This window comes from Phocoena phocoena, chromosome 15, assembly GCF_963924675.1.
Source record: "Phocoena phocoena chromosome 15, mPhoPho1.1, whole genome shotgun sequence".
Lineage (NCBI taxonomy): Eukaryota > Metazoa > Chordata > Mammalia > Artiodactyla > Phocoenidae > Phocoena > Phocoena phocoena.
This window is the reverse complement of record NC_089233.1, coordinates 4,111,880-4,132,963: the sequence shown is the minus strand read 5'-3', so window position 1 is coordinate 4,132,963 and position 21,084 is coordinate 4,111,880. Positions and strand designations below refer to the sequence as shown.

The window sequence follows — 21,084 nt, the reverse complement described above, 5'->3', positions numbered from 1 at the left end:
TAAAAATTTTTGAGGAACCTCCATACTGTTTTCCTTAGTGGCTGTTCCAACTTATAATCCCACCAACAGTGTACAAAGGTTCCCCTTTTTCCATATCCTGCTAGCATTGTTATCGCTCATAACAGTGAGTTTTTGAATGAATGATAACCATTCTGACAGGCAGAGGTGATTTTGATTTGCATTTCCCTGGTGTTTAGTGCTGTTGAGCACCTTTTAACATACCTGTTGGCCATTTGAATATCTTATTTGGGAAAATGTCTATTTAGGTCCTTTGCCCATTTTTAAAAATTGGATTATTTTGGGTTTTTTGCCATTGATCTCTGTGAGTTCTTTATGTATTCTGGATTTTAGCACCTAATTAGGGGTTATGATTTGCAGATACTTTCACCCATTCCATAGGTTGCTGTAATTGAGTTTTTAATTTACTTTTTGAAAAATGTTTTTTAGTGCCTTTTTTTGTTTATTTTATTTTAATTTTTCCGGTTTAATTTTACTTTTTTAAAATATACGTTCCATTTGTTCTTTGATCCTTTGCTGATCTTTTGTATGTTCTTTTGCAGTAATGGTTTGTTTGTTTTTTTGCCGTACGCGGGCCTCTTACTGCTATGGCCTCTCCCGTTGCGGAGCACAGGCTCCGGAGGCGCAGGCTCAGCGGCCATGGTTCACGGGCCGAGCCGCTCTGTGGCATGTGGGATCTTCCCAGACCGGGGCACAAACCCGTGTGCTCTGCATCGGCAGGCGGACTCTCAACCACTGCACCACCAGGGAAGCCCCAGTAATGTTTTTTTTAATTTCTATTTTTCCTCTTCTGTTAGCTTTTTTATTTATTTATTTTTTATAAGTTGCTATAGATACACATTTTTATTTTATTTTTTTGACTGCATGGGGTCTTCATTGCTGTGCGTTGGCTTTCTCTAGTTGCAGCGAGCAGGGGCTACTCTTTGTTGCAGTGCGCGTGCTTCTCATTGTGGTGGCTTCTCTTGTTGAGAAGCACAGCCTCTAGGTGCGTGGGTTTCAGTGGTTGCAGCACGCAGGCTCAGTAGCTGTGGCTCGCGGGCTCTAGAGCACAGGCTCAGTAGTTGTGGTGCACGGGCTTAGTTGCTCCACGGCATGTGGGATCCTCCCAGACCAGGGCTCAAACCCATGTTCCCTGCATTGGCAGGCGGATTCTTAATAACCACTGCGCCACCAGGGAAGTCCCGTTCTGTTAGCTTTTTAGTTATTCTTTTTTCTTTTTATTTATTTATTTATTATTATTTTGTTGTTGTTGTGCTGGGTCTTGGTTGCAGCAGGTGGGCTTCTTAGTTGCAGCTCGCCGGCTCCTTAGTTGCCACTTGCCTGCTCTTTAGTTGCGGCACATGGGCTCCTTAGTTGTGGCACACAAACTCAGTCACAGCATGCATGTGGGATCTAGTTCCCTGGCCAGGGATCGAACCTGGGCCCCCTGCATTGGGAGTGCAGAGTCTTAACCAGTGTGCCACCAGGGATGTCCCCTTCTTTTTCTTTTTCTTTCTTTTTTTTTTTTAATTTATTTTATTTACTTATTTATTGGCTGCGTTGGGTCTTCATTGCTGCGCATGGGTTTTCTCTAGTTGTGGCAAGCGGGGGGCTACTCTTTGTTGTGGGACATGGGCTTCTCATCGCAGTGGCTTCTCTTGTTGCAGAGCACGGCCTCTAGGCACGCGGGCTTCAGTAGTTGTGGCACGCGGGCCCTAGAGTGTAGGCTCAGTTGTTGTGGCGCATGGGCTTAGTTGCTCCGCAGCATGTGGGATCCTCCCAGACCAGGACTTGAAGCTGTGTCCCCTGCATTGGCAGGCGGATTCTTTAACCACTGTGCCACCAGGGAAGCCCCTATTTTTCTTTTTAGTGGTGTTTTCACGATAAGCTTAGAATGCTACCTTGACCAGGTATGTGGGAAGAGTTTTGATATTCCCTCATTCTTAATGTTCTTTTTTTTTTCTTTTTCAGACTCTTTGGAACAGGTAGTCACCATGTTCAGATATTAGCAAGCACATAGCTGTATGTCTGAATTGGAAAATGGCAGAGGGAAACAACAATGAAGAGGTAATTCACTTGAACAACTTCCACTGCCACCGGGGACGAGGTAAGTGTTCTCACTTTCTCTCTTTCATCATTGCTTTTTCCCTTAATGTTACAGTTATATCGTCTTTGAAATGAATCTGTTCTGCACCATGTAAAACCCAGAGACGTTTCATTTTTATATCTCAGGACATCAGGTTTAAATGGACTCATCAGACTAGAATTTTGTGTTAAATGGTGATTCCTGCTGGCATGAATGGAGTTTAAGAACCTTCTATCACAAGTAGATTAGATCTTAAGAGGTAGGAGTACGGGAACTGTGGTAGTTCTCAGTTTTTGAAGGAATAGTGACTGCAGAGGAGTGCACCTCCAGGCCTGTGCATTCTGAAAGTACTGAATCTGCTGCTAAAGCACTTCTGGTCCCTCATACAATACTTAATTTAGTTTTTGCCAGAAGATTCTGGTTTAGCCTTACAAGGAATTTTAGGACGTGTATTCTTTGACTTTACAGTTTAAAATTAGGGGAAATTCATTCATTCATAAAGGAAAAGAGAGCCTACATTTCTCTAAGATTCCTAAATGCATATGAAATTTCCTATCAGATCGTAATTCACAGTTACATCTAGGCTAAAAGGAAAAACGTTATGCTGATGAGTAGGAAAAGATAAGTATAAATTCCATGGAAAAAGTTATACCATTTTTTGTGTGTTTTCCCATTGATCATATTTTGTGCTTATGAAGACTTTTTTTTTTTTCAGCAGAAGGTAAATTATATATATAGGGCTTTCAGATAATTTAAAATTGAGCAAATTTTATTAAGCAAATAAATTGAGAAAAACAAGTTTCTTTAAGCTACGCAAATTATGAAAACAAAAGAAATACTGAATTTTTTAGGATTTTATTAATGTGTATTCTAACTTGGTAGTGATTGTAGCCATAATTTATTGTGATTTAGGAAGTTTTAAATCCTAGTTGTAATTTGTATGTATGATTATTTCCAAATTTTCTGAACATGTATATCAAATAAATGTTGTGATTCTTTTTTTAACTGGGTCTTAAATATACTTCAACAAAGTCTCTTTAAGAACAACTAATTTATTCTGGGAAATTATTGGCTTTAGAGGTATATTTTTCTGTTGGACACGTTTTGTGTATTTTGCACCTGTTGTGAAGAATTTTGTCGTGAGGAACTATACACATTTTAAGTGTATAGTTCAGTGAGTTTTGAAAAACGAATATACCCATGTAACCACCACCTCAGTCATGATGTAGAACATATCCAGAAAGATTCCTATATGTCCCTTTGCAGGTAGTCCTCACCCCACTCCTGAACTAAGGAAACCACTGATTTGCTTTTTGTCACTATACAGGTTCATATAAATAGAATCATACAGTGTTTACTCTTTGTCCTAAATTCTTCCGCACAGCATAATTTTTTTGATTCATCCATGTTGTTGCATGTATCAGTAATTCAATCCCTTTTAATTGCTGAATAGTATTCACCTAAAATTCTGTATCCAGTGAAGATAGCCTTAAAAATAAAGGTAAAATAAAGAAAAGTTAAAAGTACAAGAATAAAAAAAAAAGATATATTATGCAAACAGTAGCCCTCAAGACAGAGCTGTTAAGTCTGTATATTATTAGATAAAGTAGACAATCCAGCCAGAAGTGTTAATGCAGATAAAGAGTTCTGGGAAAGATAAGAGTCTGGGAAGATAGAACAATTCTAATCTCTACAGAGTAGTAATATGGTATCAAAATATACAAAGAAAACATTGACAGAACTAAAAGGAGAGTTGGACAAATCTACAATCAAAATGGGAGATTTTAACATGTTTCTTTCAATAACTGAGAGAGATCAAGCACACAGAAACATTTGTATAAATATGGAACACTGGAAGAACACGATCAACAAACTGGACATAATAAACATATATGGGACTGCCACTGTACTCGGGACAGACCCGGGCGGCTGAAACCCTGTCTGCCCTCCAGGCCACGCACCAGGTGTTGCTGTCTCTAAGCTGAACCTGGTCACCTTCTTTGAGCAAAGGGCCCTGGAATGTGAAGAAAAGGAGACAACAGTTATACACCCAGATTGTGAGTACAGAGAGACCTTCAAGATGGCAAAGAAGTGAGACGTGGAGATCATCTTCCTCCCCACAAATACATCTACTTGTGGAACAACTCCTACAGAACACCTACTGAATGCTGGCAGAAGACCTGAGACTTCCCAAAAGGCAAGAAACTCCCCACGTACCTGGGTAGGACAAAAGAAAAAAGGAAAAACAGACAAAAGAATAGGGACGGAACCTGCACCACTGGGAAGGAGCTGTGAAGGAGGAAAAGTTTCCACACACTAGGAAGCCTCTTCACTGGCAGAGACGGGTTGGGGGGGGGGGGCGGTGGAAGCTTCAGAGCCACAGAGGAGAGCACTGCAACAGGGGTGCAGAGGGCAAAGTGGAGAGATTCCCACACAGAGGATCGGTGCCAACCAGCACTCACCAGCCTGAGAGGCTTGTCTGCTCACCCGCTGCGGCGGGCGGGGGCTGGGAGCTGAGGCTTGGGCTTTGGAGGTCAGATCCCAGGGAGAGGACTGGGGTTGGCAGCGTGAACACAGCCTGAAGGGGGCTAGTGTGCCACAGCTAGCCAGGAGGGAATCCGGGAAAAAGTCTGGACCTGCCTAAGAGGCAAGAGACCATTGTTTCAGGGTGCGCAAGGAGAGGGGATGCAGATCACCGCCTAAACGAGCTCCAGAGACATGCGCAAGCCATGGCTATCAGTACGGACCCCAGAGACGGGCTTGAGACGCTAAGGCAGCCGCTACAGACACCAAGAAGCCTGTGTAAAAGCACAAATCACTGTCCACACCTTCCCTCCTGGGAGCCTGTGCAGCTCGCCACTGCCAGGGTCCCGTGATCCAGGGACAGCTTCCCCGGGAGAACACATGGCGCACCTCAGGCTGTTGCTACGTCACACCAGCCTCTGCCACCGCAGGCTCGCCCCGCATGCTGTACCCCTCCCTCCCCCTGGCCTGAGTGAGCCAGAGCCCCCAATCAGCTGCTACTTTAACCCCGTCCTGTCTGAGCGAAGGAACAGATGCCCTCAGCTGACCTACACGCAGAGGTGGGCCCAAATCCAAAGCTGAACCCCAGGAGCTGTGCAAAGAAAGAAGAGAAAGGGAAATCTCTCCCAGCAGCCTCAGGAGCAGTGGACTATATCGCCACACTCAACTTGATGTACCCTGCATCTGTGGAATGCCTGAATAGACAACCTCATTCCAAAATTGAGGCAGTGGACTTTGGGAGCAACGATATATATATTTTATTCCTTTTTCTCTTTTTGTGAGTTTGTATGTGTATGCTTCTTTGTGTGATTTTGTCTGTATAGCTTTGCTTTTACCATTTGTCCTAGGGTTCTGTCTGTCCGTTTTTTTAAATTACTTTTTAATTTTTTTATTTTTAATAATTATTATTTATTTTAATAACTATTTTATTTTATTTATTTATTTTTTCTCCCTTTTCTTCTGAGCTACGTGGCCCACAGGGTCTTGGTGCTCTGGCTGGGTGTCAGGCCTGTGTCTCTGAGGTGGGAGAGCCAAGTTCAGGACATTGGTCCACCAGAGACCTCCTGGCTCCATGTAATATTAAACAGCAAAAGCTCTTCCAGAGATCTCCAACTCAATGCCAAGACCCAGCTCCACTCAACGACCAGCAAGCTACAGTGCTGGACACCCTATGCCAAACAACTAGCAAGACAGTAACACAACCCCACCCATTAACAGAGAGGCTATCTAAAATCATAATAAGGTCACAGATGCCCCAAAACACACCATCGGTTGCGGTCCTGCCCACCAGAAAGACAAGATCTAGCCTCTTCCTCCAGAACACAGGCACCAGTCCCCTCCACCAGGATGCCTACACAACCCACTGAACCAACCTTAGCCACTGGGGGCAGACACCAAAAACAATGGGAACTACAGACCTGCAGCCTGCGTAAAGGAGACCCCAAACACAGTAAGTTAAGCAAAACGAGATGAGAGAGAAACACAGCAGATGAAGGAGCAAGGTAAAAACCCACCAGACCAAACAAATGAAGAGGAAATAGTCTACCTTAAAAAGAATTCAGAGTAATGAGAGTAAAGATGATCCAAAATCTTGGAAATAGAATGGAGAAAATACAAGAAACATTTAACAAGAACCTAGAAGAACTAAAGAGCAAACAGACAATGATGAACAACACAATAAGTGAAATTAAAAATTCTCTAGAAGGAATCAGTAGCAAAATAACTGAGGCAGAAGAACAGGTAAGTGACCTGGAGGATAAAATAGTGGAAATAACTACTGCAGAGAAGAATAAAGAAAAAAGAATGAAAAGAATTGAGGACAGTCTCAGAGACCTCTGGGACAACATTAAACACACCAGCATTTGAATTATAGGGGTCCCAGAAGAAGAAGAGAAAAAGAAAGGGACTGAGAAAATATTTGTAGAGATTATAGTTGAAAACTTCCCTAATATGGGAAAGGAAAGAGTTAATCACATCCAGGAAGCACAGAGAGTCCCGTACAGGATAAATCCAAGGAGAAACACGCCAAGACACATATTAATCAAACTATCAAAAATTAAATACAAAGTATTAAAAGTAGCAAGGGAAAAACAACAAATAACATACGAGGGAGTCTCCATAAGGTTAACAGCTGATCTTTCAGCAGAAACTCTGCAAGCCATAAGGGAGTGGCAGGACATATTTAAAGTGATGAAAGGGAAAAACCTACAACCAAGATTACTCAGCAAGGATCTCATTCAGAGTCGATGGAGAAATTAAAACCTTTACAGACAAGCAAAAGCTAAGAGAATTCAGCACCACCAAACCAGCTATACAGTAAATGCTAAAGGAACTTCTCAAGGAAGGAAACACAAGAGAAAGAAAAGACCTACAGTAACAAACCCAGAACAATCAAGGAAATGGTAATAAGAACATACATATCGATAATTACCTTAAATGTAAATGGATTAAATGCTCCAACCAAAAGACATAGACTGGCTGAATGGATACAAAAACAAGACCCATATATATGCTGTCTACAAGAGACCCACTTCAGACCTAGGGACACATACAGACTGAAAGTGAGGGGATGGAAATGGAAATCAAAAGAAAGCTGGAGTAGCAGTTCTCATATCAGACAAAATAGACTTTAAACTAAAGACTATTACAAGAGACAAAGAAGGACACTACATAATGTTCAAGGGATCAATCCAAGAAGGAAGATATAACAATTGTAAATATTTATGCACCCAACATAGGAGCACCTCAGTACATAAGGCAAATGCTAACAGCCATAAAAGGGGAAATCGACAGTAACACAATCATAGTAGGGGACTTTAACACCCCACTTTCACCAATGGACAGATCATCCAAAATGAAAGTAAATAAGGAAACACAAGCTTTAAATCACACATTAAACACGATGGACTTAATTGATATTTATAGGACATTCCATCCAAAAACAACAGAATACACTTTCTTCTCAAGTGCTCATGGAACATTCTCCAGGATAGATCATATCTTGGGTCACAAATCAAGCCTTGGTAAATTTAAGAAAATTGATTTCGTATCAAGTATCTTTTCCGATCACAATGCTATGAGACTAGATATCAATTACAGGAAAAAATCTGCAAAAAATACAAATACATGGAGGCTAAACAATACACTACTTGATAACCAAGAGATCGCTGAAGAAATCAAAGAGGAAATCAAAATATAGCTAGAAACAAATGACAATGAACACACGGCGACCCAAACCCTATGGGATGCAGCAAAAGCAGTTCTAAGAGGGAAGCTTAAAGCAATACAGTCCTACCTCAGGAAACTAGAAACATCTCAAATAAACAACCTAACCTTACACCTAAAGCAATTAGAGAAAGAAGAACAAAAAAACCCCAAAGTTAGCAGAAGGAAAGAAATCATAAAGATCAGATCAGAAATAAATGAAAAAGAAATGAAGGAAACAGTAGCAAAGATCAATAAAACTAAAAGCTGGTTCTTTGAGAAGATAAACAAATTTGATAAACCATTAGCCAGACTCATCAAGAAAAAAAGGGAGAAGACCCAAATCAATAGCATTAGAAATGAAAAAGGAGAAGTAACAACTGACGCTGCAGAAATACAAAGGATCATGAGAGATTACTACAAGCAGCTATATGCCAATAAAATGGACAACCTGGAAGAACTGGACAAATTCTTAGAAAAGCACAACCTTCTGAGATTGAACCAGGAAGAAATAGAAAATATAAACAGACTAATCACAAGCACTGAAATTGAGACTGTGATTAAAAATCTTCCAAAAAACAAAAGTCCAGGACCAGATGGCTTCACAGGCGAATTCTATCAAACATTTAGAGGAGAGCTAACACCTATCCTTCTCAAACTCTTCCAAAATACAGCAGAGGGAGGAACACTCCCAAACTCATTCTATGAGGCCACCATCACACTGATACCAAAACCAGACAAGGATGTCACAAAGAAAGAAAACTACAGGCCAAGGTCACTGATGAACATAGATGAAAAAATCCTCAACAAAATACTAGGAAACAGAATCCAACAGCACATTAAAAGGATCATACACCATGGTCAAGTGGGGTTTATCCCAGGAATGCAAGGATTGTTCAATATATACAAATCAATCAATGTGATACACCATATTAACAAATTGAAGGAGAAAAACCATATGATCATCTCAATAGATGCAGAGAAAGCTTTCGACAAAATTCAACACCCTTTTATGATAAAAACCCTCCAGAAAGTAAGCATAGAGGGAACTTACCTCAACATAATAAAGGCCATATATGACAATCCCACAGCCAACATTGTTCTCAACGGTGAAAAACTGAAACCATTTCCACTAAGATCAGGAACAAAACAAGGTTGCCCACTCTCACCACTGTTATTCAACATAGTTTTGGAAGTTGTAGCCACAGCAATCAGAAAAGAAAAAGAAATAAAAGGAATACAAATTGGAAATGAAGAAGTAAAGCTGTCACTGTTTGCAGATGACATGATACTATACATAGAGAATCCAAAAGACGCTACCAGAAAACTACTAGAGCTAATCAATGAATTTGGTAAAGTAGCAGGATACAAAATTAATGCACAGAAATCTCTTGCATTCCTATACACTAATGATGAAAAATCTGAAAGAGAAATTAAGGAAATACGCCCATTTACCATTGCAACAAAAAGAATAAAATACCTAGGAATAAACCTACCTAAGGAGACAAAAGACCTGTATGCAGAAAACTATAAGACACTGATGAAAGAAATTAAAGATGCTACAAACAGATGGAGAGAAATAGCATGTCCTTGGATTGGAAGAATCAACATTGTGAAAATGACTATACTACCCAAAGCAATGTACAGATTCAATGCAATTTCTGTCAAACTACCAGTGGCATTTTTCAGAGAACTAGAACAAAAAATCTTAAAATTTGTATGGATACACAAAAGACCCCGAATAGCCAAAGCAATCTTGAGAAAGAAAAACGGAGCTGGAGGAATCAGGCTCCCTGACTTCAGACTATACTACAAAACTGCAGTAATCAAGACAGTATGGTACTGGCACAAAAACAGAAAGATCAATGGAACAGGATAGAAAGCCCAGAGATAAACCCGCACACATATGGTCACCTTATTTTTGATTAAGGAGGCAAGAATATACAGTGGAACAAAGACAGTCTCTTCAATAAGTGGTGCTGGGAAAACTGGACAGCTACATGTAAAAGAATGAAATGAGAACACTCCCTAACACCATACACAAAAATAAACTCAAAATGGATTAAAGACCTAAATGTAAGGCCAGATACTATAAAGCTCTTAGAGGAAAACATAAGCAGAACACTCCATGACATAAATCACAGCAAGATTCTTTTTGATCCACCTCTTAGAGAAATGGAAATAAAAACAAAAATAAACAAATGGGACCTAATGAAACTTAACAGCTTTTGCACAGCAAAGGAAACCATAAACAATATGAAAAGACAACCCTCAGAATGGGAGAAAATATTTGCAAATGAGGCAACTGACAAAGGATTAATCTCCAGAATTTACAAGGAGCTTGTGCAGCTCAATATCAAAAAAACAAACAACTCAACCCAAAAATGGGCAGAAGACCTAAATAGACATTTCTCCAAAGAAGATATACAGATAGCCAACAGACACATGAAAGAATGTTCAACATCACTAATCATTAGAGAAAAGCAAATCAAAACTACAGTGAGGTGTCACTTCACACCAGTCAGAATGGCCATCCTCAAAAAATCTACAAACAATAAATGCTGGAGAGGGTGTGGAGAAAAGGGAACCCTCTTGCACTGCTGGTGGGAATGTGAATTGATACAGCCACTATGGAGAACAGTATGGAGGTTCCTTAAAAAACTAAAAATAGAACTACTATATGACCCAGCAATCCCACTACTGGGCATATACCCTGAGAAAACCATAATTCAAAAAGAGTCATGTACCACAGTATTCATTGCAGCTCTATTTACAATAGCCAGGACATGGAAGCAACTTAAGTGTCCATCGACAGATGAATAGATAAAGAAGATGTGGCACATATATACAATGTAGTATTACTCAGCCATAAAAAGAAATGAAATTGAGTTATTTGTAGTGAGGTGGATGGACCTAAAATCTGTCATACAGAGTGAAGCAAGGCAGAAAGAGAAAAACAAATACCTTATGCTAACACATACATATGCAATCTAAAAAAAAAATGGTTATGAAGAACCTAGGGGCAGGACAGGAATAAAGACGAAGATGTAGAGAATGGATTTGAGGACATGGGCAGCGGGAAGGGTAAGCTGGGACGAAGTGAGAGAGTGGCATGGACTAATATATACTACCAAATGTAAAATAGATAGTGGGAAGCAGCCGCACAGCACAGGGAGATCAGCTTGGTGCTTTGTGGGATGGGGAGGATGGGAGGGAGGAGGAGAAGAGATGGGGACATATGTATATGTATAGCTGATTCATTTTGTTATAAAGCAGTAACTAACACACCATTGTAAAGCAGTTATACTCCGGTAAAGATGTTTTAAATAAATAAATAAGCAAACAAACATATATTGATTGTTGCACCCAATGTGTTTACCAAAATTGACATTTTGAGCCACAAAACAAGTTTCCAGTTCCTGCACTGCTGGTGGGAGTGTAAATTGGCACAGACAATTTGGAAAATTGGTTGGCATTGTCCACTAAAATTGAATATATGCTTTCCCTGTGGCTCAGCACTTCTCCTAGAATGTACCCAACTGAAATGAGTCTATCAAGATACATATACAAGAATGTTCATAACATCATTATCCAAAACAGGCAAGACTGGAACCAACCCAAATGTCTGTCAACAGAAGAATAAGTAACTTATGATATATTCATATAGTAAATTACATACAGCAAAGAAAACTACATACTGTAACATGCAACAACATGGATATATCTCAGACATGTTGTTTGCAAGGAAGCCAGAATCAAAAGAATGTATTTTCAGGAACTAATGTGAGTAGTTTAGGCTACTATTGTGCAGGAAATGTATTTACGAACGTTTGTGATGGTCACTCGGGTATGGGCCTTTTGTGTTAATTCATAGCCTTTGCTCTGTTATACTTTAAAATTTTAAAGTATATTTTTAAAAGCTAATGTGTTTATATGTGGTACGTTGGGGAGTATCTTGTAAACCATTGGGCTTCACTGTAAGGTGATAGGTTTAAAACCACCTTTTTCGCGGGGTGCCCCACGGTGGTTGTCTGTGTGTTTTTCTTGGGCCAATTCTTCCAGAGAGGAATCTACAGTGTCTTGAATGTGGAATCCAAGACTGTTTGCCAGCATTCAGGGAGCCAAGCAGCAGAAGGCAGCCAGGGTCTTACTCATTATGGCTGTTCCAGTGACACCCCTTTCCTCTCTTGGCGTGGTGTCTAGTGACTCGCTGCCTCAGTGGCTCTTCAGAGTGGACCTCCACAGTGTGGGTCTTCTGGAATGGCTGAGTGGGAAGGTTGGCAAATCTTCTCCCCAAAATCAACGGTAAAATTAGACAGAATTGTCTAAAATAACCTTTGCTTTTTTTTTTTTTTTTTTGCGGTACGTGGGCCTCTCACTGTGTGGCCTCTCCCGTTGCGGAGCACAGGCTCCGGACGCGCAGGCTCAGCGGCCATGGCTCACGGGCCCAGCCACTCCGCGGCATGTGGGATCTTCCCGGACCGGAGCACGAACCCGCGTCCCCTGCATTGGCAGGCGGACTCTCAATCACTGTGCCACCAGGGAAGCCCTAAAATAACCATTTAAAGACTGGAAATGACCAAAGGCATACAGTAATTGAGAACAGTTATTCAGGAAATCTACGATTCTGCAACATGAATTAGGCCACCTCTGATTGGCCGCCCCCGCTGCAGGCTGTGGATTTGAGCCTTATCCACTCTTCTAGAGCTCTTGTCATGTGTAAATCTGCTGTTTTCCAGAATTTTGTTTAGATCTCTTGCTGGCTGTTATCTCCTTTTCTCTTCTTTGTGTACTTAAGAGGTTATACTTTTTTAAAGTTCCTTTACTAACATTTTAGTAGGGTTTCAGCAGGTGATGGTGATAATCACTTGGATTCATTATGCAGGTTTAAGAGAAATCCTCTATAATGTACTTCCGCAGGCCCTCAGTTCAGTTGGTTGTTTCTGTGTAGGTAGCATTGGACTTAAAATCAGGCAGCTTCCTTGTGTGTCAAGTACTGTAATAAACAAGCATTTTAGGTAATACAGCTATTTGAAGTAGGCAGTGTTGTTAGCCTTTCTTTAATGTTGAGGAAATAGATGCCTAAAGAAGTAAATAATGGCATCATATAGCTAGTATGTGGTAGAGCTGAGGCTGGAATCCAGGCAGTCTGACCTTAGATCCCGTGGACGTACCTGTTTTAAACTACTATCTTGGCATTACCACAGTCCTGTTACAGGAATGAAATGAGATAATTGGTTTCATATTGCTTTTCAAGTTGTTGGGTAACATAAAAATACATGAGGCATTAACCTTGAGGAAAAATATTAGAGCTTTAATGGAGGAATTATTAATCTGTGTTATCCAGTAATTCATATCAAACGTACTTTGTCCTCAAACAAATAAAAGGACTTGGAGACCTTTAACAGAATTATTACATCTATCAGTAGATGGTTAGTTTAACTCTATATTTAAAAGGAAACAGGAAGGTTAAAGTGCTTACTGTCATAGATGATAAATGGGTGTCTGACTAAGACACTGAAATATGTTTGCGTAAGTGATACTTAAGGTTTGTGTCTAAGGTGAGCAAATTTTAATATTTTAAATATTAAGTGAAAATTTTCCTGTTTCTGAAAGTTTTTTCAGACCTATCAGTTTGAATAAAGCAGTGTTTTATATTCCTTTGGAAGAATAGAGGTGAGATGGGAGGCCATGATTTCACTTTTAAGAAATGAGCAGTCGAGAAGATTTTATCAACAGATTCCTCCAGTCTAGTATAAGAAAAAGTTGATAATCTTGAGCATAGTAATTGTCAGATTTTCTCTGGTGATTCCCAAAATGAATTATTGGCAAAGATCAGCATGGAAAAATGGCTCATTTTAATGCTTGGTTGCATGTGCTGCTTGAGGAGATAACACTCCAATAGCTGTAAACTTGGCTTTAAGCTTGACCCTTTTCATGCCAAAGTTGAATTAAAGGACAATGTGATTATGCCCACCTCCTCCTAACAGTGTTCTCTGCCTACTTTTAGACTGGATCAATCTCAGAGATGGACCCATCACCATATCTGACTCCTCTGATGAGGAAGGGGTTCCAATGCTGGTCACCCCAGCTCCTCAGCAGCATGACGAAGAGGACCTGGATGATGATGTCATCCTGGCGGAAGTGAGTTTTCTAAAGCTTAACGTGATGAGGCATATTGCAAGTTAATAATCTCATTCTTCAGCCACTCAGTAGTGGGTAGGGGCCTTATAGCAGCTGAGAGCACCTCTTGTGCTACACTTGCAGCACTATTCGTTGGCACTTGTTCTACATTTCTGGGAACAGCCTCTTTTATACCCTACCTGATGTCCCCTTAGCTTAGAAGTCAGAAGCTGTATGTTTTGGTCTATTTCTGGACTTAACTTCTGCACTATTGCTCTGACTCTTCATGTACTAGTCCACAGTGTTATAATTACTATGTCCTTATAATGTATCTTAATATCAGATAGTGCCCATCTCCCCTTATTACTCTATATTTTTCAGACTCATCCAGGATATTTTGTGCTTATATTTTAATGCAAATTTTAAGATCAGCTTTTCTAATTCCAAAAGATAGGTAGATAGTTTGTTTAATTTTAAAAATATTTTATTGTTATAGAAAGTTTTTATAATATTGACCCTTTCTAACTAAGAACAAGTTCTTTCAGTCTAACCTTTTATATTCCTCAGCCAGAGCATTTTGTATTTTTCTTACAGTAGATCTTAAACATTTTTAAGTTTGTTCCTGGTTATTTTATGTTTTCTCTTGCTTTTGTAAATGGCATCTTTTCTTCTGTGTACCTTTTAAACATTTTTTTAATTTAAAAGTCTGTTGGTTTTTATATTAATTTCATAATCAGCTTGTTTTTATTGTCTGTAGTCATTTTTCAGTTGACCCAAGGAATGGTATCTGGTCCATCTGTAAATAATGATACAGTTTCTTCCTTTCCAGTTTTTATACTTGTCTAATTATATTAAGTGATAAGTCTTCAAAATTTTTAAGTAATAGCGGTAATAGAAATAAGAAAAATAGCCACTGACATAAGTGGGAATACTTTTAATATTTCTTCTTAAGTGTGATGGTGACTTTTTGCTTGAGATACCATTTTTAAATTATGTTAAGGAAGTAGCTATCTACTTTATTTCAAGTTTTTATTAATGAGTAAATGTAGAATTCTCTCAAATTCAATCTCAGCATCTGTGGAGATTATTATATGATTTTTAAAAAATCTGTTAATGTGGTAAATTACTTTGTCTCTGGGCAGACTTTGCTTGGTAATGGTATTACAGTATGATGGTAATGTGCTATTAGATTCTATTCGCTAAGATTTATTTAGGGTTTTCTCCATAGATCTCAGGAGTGAGATTGGCCCATAGGGGTGTGTGTGTGCCTGGGCTGTCCTTGACAAATTTTTTATAAACATTATTCTGACTTAATGAAGACTCTAGAAGTTTTCTTTCTTTTTCTGTGCTCTGATAAAATATTTTAAATAATGTTGGAGTTACCTGTTCTTTAAAGATTTGGTAGAACTTACCCTAAAGGCATCTGGGCTATTTCTTTTCATGGAGGACGGTTCTTTGAAACTGTTTCAGCTTCTTCTGTGGTGATTGACATGTCTAGATTTTCTGTTGCTTTCAGTATCTGTTTTGGTCCCTGATATTTTTCTAGAAAATCATTTATTTCTTCAGCATTTTTTAATATATTTAATAGAGTTAAACAAAATAGCCTGTTCTTTCTACTTACTCTGAACCTATGGTTCCTCCATTTTCCTTTTCTATTTTAGTGTAGCTGTGGTTTTTTAGCCTTTTTCCTTGATTTGATGAGCTAACCATTATCTTCCCTCCTCCCTTCTTCTCCTCCATCCAGTCCTAAGAACTACTAACCACTTGTGTCTCTATAGATTTGCCTATTCTAGACATGTTATATGAACGGAATCATATACTATTTGGTCCTTTGTGACCAGCTTCTTTCTTTAGCATAACGTTTTCAAGGTCATCTGTAATGTAGGATGAATCGGTACTTCACTCCTTTCTATTGCTGAATAATATTCCATTGTGTGGATATACACATCTTGTTTAGCCTTTCATCCATTGATGGACATTTGAGTTGCTTCCACTTTTTTGTGATTATGAATAATGAATAATGCTGCTATGAACATGCATGTAGAAGTTTTTCTGTGGACATATGTTTTCGTTTCTCTTGAGTATTGTCTTAGTCTATTTGGGCTGCTCTAACAAGATACCACAGACGGGGTAGCTTATGACAGAAATTTATTGCTCACACTTCTGCAGGCTGGGAAGTTCAAGATCAAGATTCCAGCATGATCGTGTAAAGGTCCTCTTCCTGATTCATAGCTGGCACTTTCTCACTGTGTCCTCACATGGTGGAAGGAGCTAGGAACCTCCCTGGAGCCTCTTCTATAAAGGCACTAATCCCATTCATGAGGGTTCTACCCTCATGACTTAGCACCTCCCAGAGACTCCCCTTACTGCTGCCATTACCTTTGATGATTAGGATTTCAACATATGAATTTGGAGGCAGAGGGAGTGGGCACATTCAGACCATAGCAGGTATATACCTAGGAATGGAATTGCTGGATCATAAGGTAAATCTGTACTTTACTCTCCCAGACTGTTTTCCATAGTAGTAGCACCATTTTACATTCCTACCAGCAGTGTGAGTGTTCCAACTTCTCCATATTCTCATCAATAATTGCTGTCTATCTTTCTTATTACAGCCATCTTCATAGTTGTGAAGCAGTATCTCATTATGATTTTGATTTGCATTTCCCGATGGCTAATGATGTTGGCCTCTTTTCATGTGCTTATTGGCCATTTGTATATCTTTGGAGAAATGTCTATGCAGATCCTTTGCTCGTTTTTTTTTTTAATTTTTTTTAATTTTATTTTTGGTTGCATTGGGTCTTCGTTGCTGCACGCGGGCTTTCTCTAGTTGCATCGTGCGGGGGCTACTCTTCGTTGCCATGCGTGGGATTCTCATTGTGGTAGCTTCTCTTGTTGTGGAGCATGGGCTCTAGGCGTGCGGACTTCAGTAGTTGTGGCACGTGGGCTCAGTAGTTGTGGCACGTGGGCTCAATAGTTGTGGCTCGCAGGCTCTAGAGCCTAGGCTCAGTAGTTGTGACACATGGGCTTAGTTATTCTGCGGCATATGGGATCTTCCTGGACCAGAGCTCAAACCCCTGTCCCCTGCATTGGCAGGTGGATTCTTAAACACTGCGCCACCAGGGAGGTCTCCCTTTGCTCATTTTTAAAGTGTGTTGTCTTCTTATTATTGAATATTTAGATATTCTGAATACTATACCTTATCAGATGTCTTAATTTGTGGATATTTTTTCTAGCTTTGTGAATTGTCTTTTTACTTTTTTGATAGTATCCTTTAAGCACAAAAGTTTTAAACTTTGAAGTTCAGTTTATCTCTTCCTTTGTCACTTGTTTTGGTATCATGTCTAATACTACATATGACCTATTTTAACCTTTTTTTTTGGCCACACCATGTGGCATGTGGGATCTTAGTTCCCCGACTAGGGATTGAACCCGCGACTCCTACAGTGGAAGTGTGAAGTCCTAACCACTAGACCACCAGGGAAGTCCCCCCATATGGTCTATTTTAAAGGCTAGTTCAGGCTTCCTCACATCATAGAAGCCTCAGCACTAATGCTTATTAGTGTTTTAAACTCTGGGGACTGTAAAGACTTTAAAACACTTTAACTCTATTTGTTTACCTCCCAACTTAAATACTGGGGTTTTTTTAATATATTTTAATTCTGTATACATTTTAAAAAGTTTATTTTATTTATTTTTGGCTGCATTGGGACTTCGTTGCTGTGCGCTGGCTTTCTCTAGTTGTGGAGAGCAGGGGCTCCTCTTCATTGTGGTGCATGGGCTTCTCATTGCGGTGGCTTCTCTTGTTGCGGAGCATGGGCTCTAGAGCGCGGGCTCAGTAGTTGTGGCACACGGGCTCAGTAGTTGTGGCTCACGGGCTCTAGAGTGCAGGCTCAGTAGTTGTGGCGCATGGGCTTAGTTGCTCTGTGGCATGTGGGATCTTCCCGGACCAGAGCTCAAACCCGTGTCCCCTGCGTTGGCAGGCGGATTCTTAACCACTGTGCCACCAGGGAAGCCCCTGTATACATTGTTTTAAACCCTGTGTTTTATACAATCAGTATTCACTTTACCTTCTCCAGATATTTATCTTTTTATGTTGGTCTTCATTCCTTTCTGCATCTCTGGCCTTAAAACAGAGATTATTTTTACTCTACCTAAAGAACACTCTTTAGGATTTTCTTTATAGTAAATCTGATATTTTCGTTGAGTATAGAATTCAATGTGTCAGTTATTTTCTTTTAATACAAGGAAGATACTATTCCAGTATTTTTTGCTTCCATTTTTCTTTTATTTATTTAATTGAAATATAGTTGATTTATAATGTTGTGTTAATTACTGCTATACAACAAAGTGATTCAGTTATACATACATATATTTTTTACTTTCTTTTCCATTATAGTTTATCATAGGATATTGATATAGTTCTCTGTGCTATTCAGTGGGACCTTGGTGTTTATCCATCTGGCTTCCATTTTTCTATTGAAAAGTCAGTCTTATTTTTTCCTTTTGAAAGTAGCGTGTGCTGCTGCTTTAAATTTTTATCTTTGTATTTGATTTCTACAGTCTTCCTATTGCTGTATCTAGGTCTGTTTGGATTTTTTTTTAATTATCCGGTTTAGATCTTCAGAAATGAAATCAAGCTGCTGTTCTGCTTGAATATTCGTATTTTATCTTCAGATATTGCTTCTTATCTCCCTCCTCTTTTTCTAGAACTTTAGTTACATAGTTGGGTAAAACCTTTTCACTGTATTATTCTTTATGTCTCCTATTCTCTTATCTAATTTTCAATCATTTTGTGTCTCTATGCATTATTCTGGCTATTTTCTTCTGACCTGTCTTTCCGTTCACTAATTTTTCTTTTCAACTGTGTTTATTTAAAATGCTGTGCACTGATCCATTGATTCCTGATCTCAGTTATCGTATTTTTACATTCTGGAATTTCCATTTGATAGTTTATTTTTCTTTCTTTGTAACAGTTTCTAGTTCTCTGGTGAAACTTTCAATCTAGTCTTTTATTTCCTTAAACATGCTAAGCATGTTATTTTAGAATCCATGTCTGATAACTTCACTATTTGAAATCACTGTAGATTTGTTTCTGTTGTCTGTTACTTCTCTTGGTTTTCTATTATGTTGCATCAACTTCTTATATGCCTGGTTATTTTTTGTTGAATAGTAGTATCACTATATATGAAAATTTTGAGGTTCTAGGTGATATTATCTTTCTTCAAAGAGGGCCTATATTTGTTTCTCAAAGAAGGTTTGGGAGACCAGGAAACTCAGATCCAGGGATTTAAACTATTGAAACTAGGATTCAGCTTCTGGGAGGTCCAGCATATTTCCGGTTTACCGTTACTTCAGTGGTGTACCCTTCAAGGAATGACCCTAGAGCTTGAGATTTACCAGAACTCCTCCCCATGGTGAGTTCTGAATTCTGATTTTGTGCACTTAGCTCCTCAAAAAAGATACCAAAGGTTTCATTCAATCTTCTCATTCTTCATCCAGGTCTGGGATTGGCAAATGCATCTGTAGAAGAAAAGTAGCTTATTTTGTTGGATTTCTTCCTCCTGGATCCCGAGGCCTTCAAGTAGATGTTTTGCTTTGATATTTTGACCAGGGTTTCTGCTTTTACTCAGTAGAAGGGTTGATCTGCATGGTCTAGCATGCCATTGCTAGAATCAGAAATCCGCTTTGGTGTCTTTGTCCATGTGCTTTCTGAATCCCAGTGGTGTAGTAACTCTTGATTGTATACAGGCATGTCTCATTTTACTGTGCTTTGCAGATATTGCTCTTTTTTATTTTTTTTAACGAATTGCAGGTGTGTAGCAACCTCGCACTGAGCAAGTCTTTTGGCACCTTTTTTCCAATAGCATTTTTAAAAATTAAAGATTTACATTTTTTTTTTAACGGTAATGCCATTGCACACTTAATAGACTACAGTATAGTGTAAACATAACTTTTCTATGCACTGGGAGACCAGAAAGTTCATGAGACTTGCTTTATTGGGATGCTCGGTTTATTGCGGTGGTCTGGAACCAAACCTGCAGTATCTCTGGGGTATGCCTGTAGTTGATTATAGAGTTGGGTTTTGCCTAGTGGTTCTATTTAAAGAGACTTTTTTTTTTTTTTTTTTTTTGCTGTATGCGGGCCTCTCACTGTTGTGGCCTCTCCCATTGTGGAGCACAGGCTCTGTGGCCATGGCTCATGGGCCCAGCCGCTCCGCGGCATGTGGGATCTTCCCGGACCGGGGCCCGAACCCATGTCCCCTGCATCAGCAGGCGGACTCTCAACCACTGCGCCACCAGGGAAGCCCCTAAAGAGACTTTTAAATTAAATAGGTAAATTGATCTAATTTATATTTATTAATGTGACCATTATACTTTGTTTTTAGTTCTCTCATAGTGTTTAATATGCTTTATATTTTCATTGCTTTTAAAAATGATCTTTCACTATACTCCCTGGATTTTTGAGGTTTTATTTTATTTATATTGTGGGCATGTGTCCTTGCTGATAATTTGAAAGGTTTTTATCCTTAGGTTTTTTTGTTTTTAGTTCTTCTAGTACTTGCTTTTATACTTTCAATTGTTATCCTTACATATGTCCTTATATGTTGATTTATTAGCTTTAAGTGTATCTTTTGACCCTCAGCTTCTCCATTTCCCCTCCCAACTTTTGATGGTTACCTTATTTCTACAAAACCATGATTTAGAACATTTATATTAAATACCTAATTACTTCATTACTACTTTGTGTTCCTGCTTCTCTCTTCTCATTTCATTCACTGTGTAGTACTGATTTTATCATCTGTGTTGTTCATCTACCACTTCTTTTTTCAATAGTTAGGTATCTTAATATAATTTCTGTACTGGTTATTTTTTATCACTACTCAATGTTGAATGCATTTTAAGTTTTCCTGGACCAGCTCTTTGCAGGCATTTATGTTGGGGAAAGGCTCAGGCACTATTCTTGGCTAGCAGGAATTCTTCCTATGACAGAGGATATTGGGGTGGCAGCAGGTGGGGGAGGTGTGCTTACATGCACGTGTGCTTCTTTCTTTCTTACTGCCTGGCAGATACTGCCAGTTTCAGAGCAGCCCAGTTCAAAGTTCTCTCCCTCCTGCCTCACTGACAGCCTACCTCCAGCAGAGACGTGTG

The 21,084-nt window shown here is 39.3% G+C and overlaps 1 protein-coding gene across 1 annotated transcript in view; it reads left to right on the top strand.

Moving 5' to 3' along the window:
• Positions 1 to 21,084, top strand: part of RNF216 (ring finger protein 216) — a 170,356-nt gene that overhangs the window by 17,688 nt on the left and 131,584 nt on the right. The window contains exons 2-3 of the mRNA XM_065892156.1: positions 1,983 to 2,104; positions 13,821 to 13,954. Of these exons, the coding sequence (XP_065748228.1) occupies positions 2,038 to 2,104; positions 13,821 to 13,954 (201 nt within the window). The 5' untranslated portion in view covers positions 1,983 to 2,037. The remainder of the gene's footprint in view (positions 1 to 1,982; positions 2,105 to 13,820; positions 13,955 to 21,084) is intronic.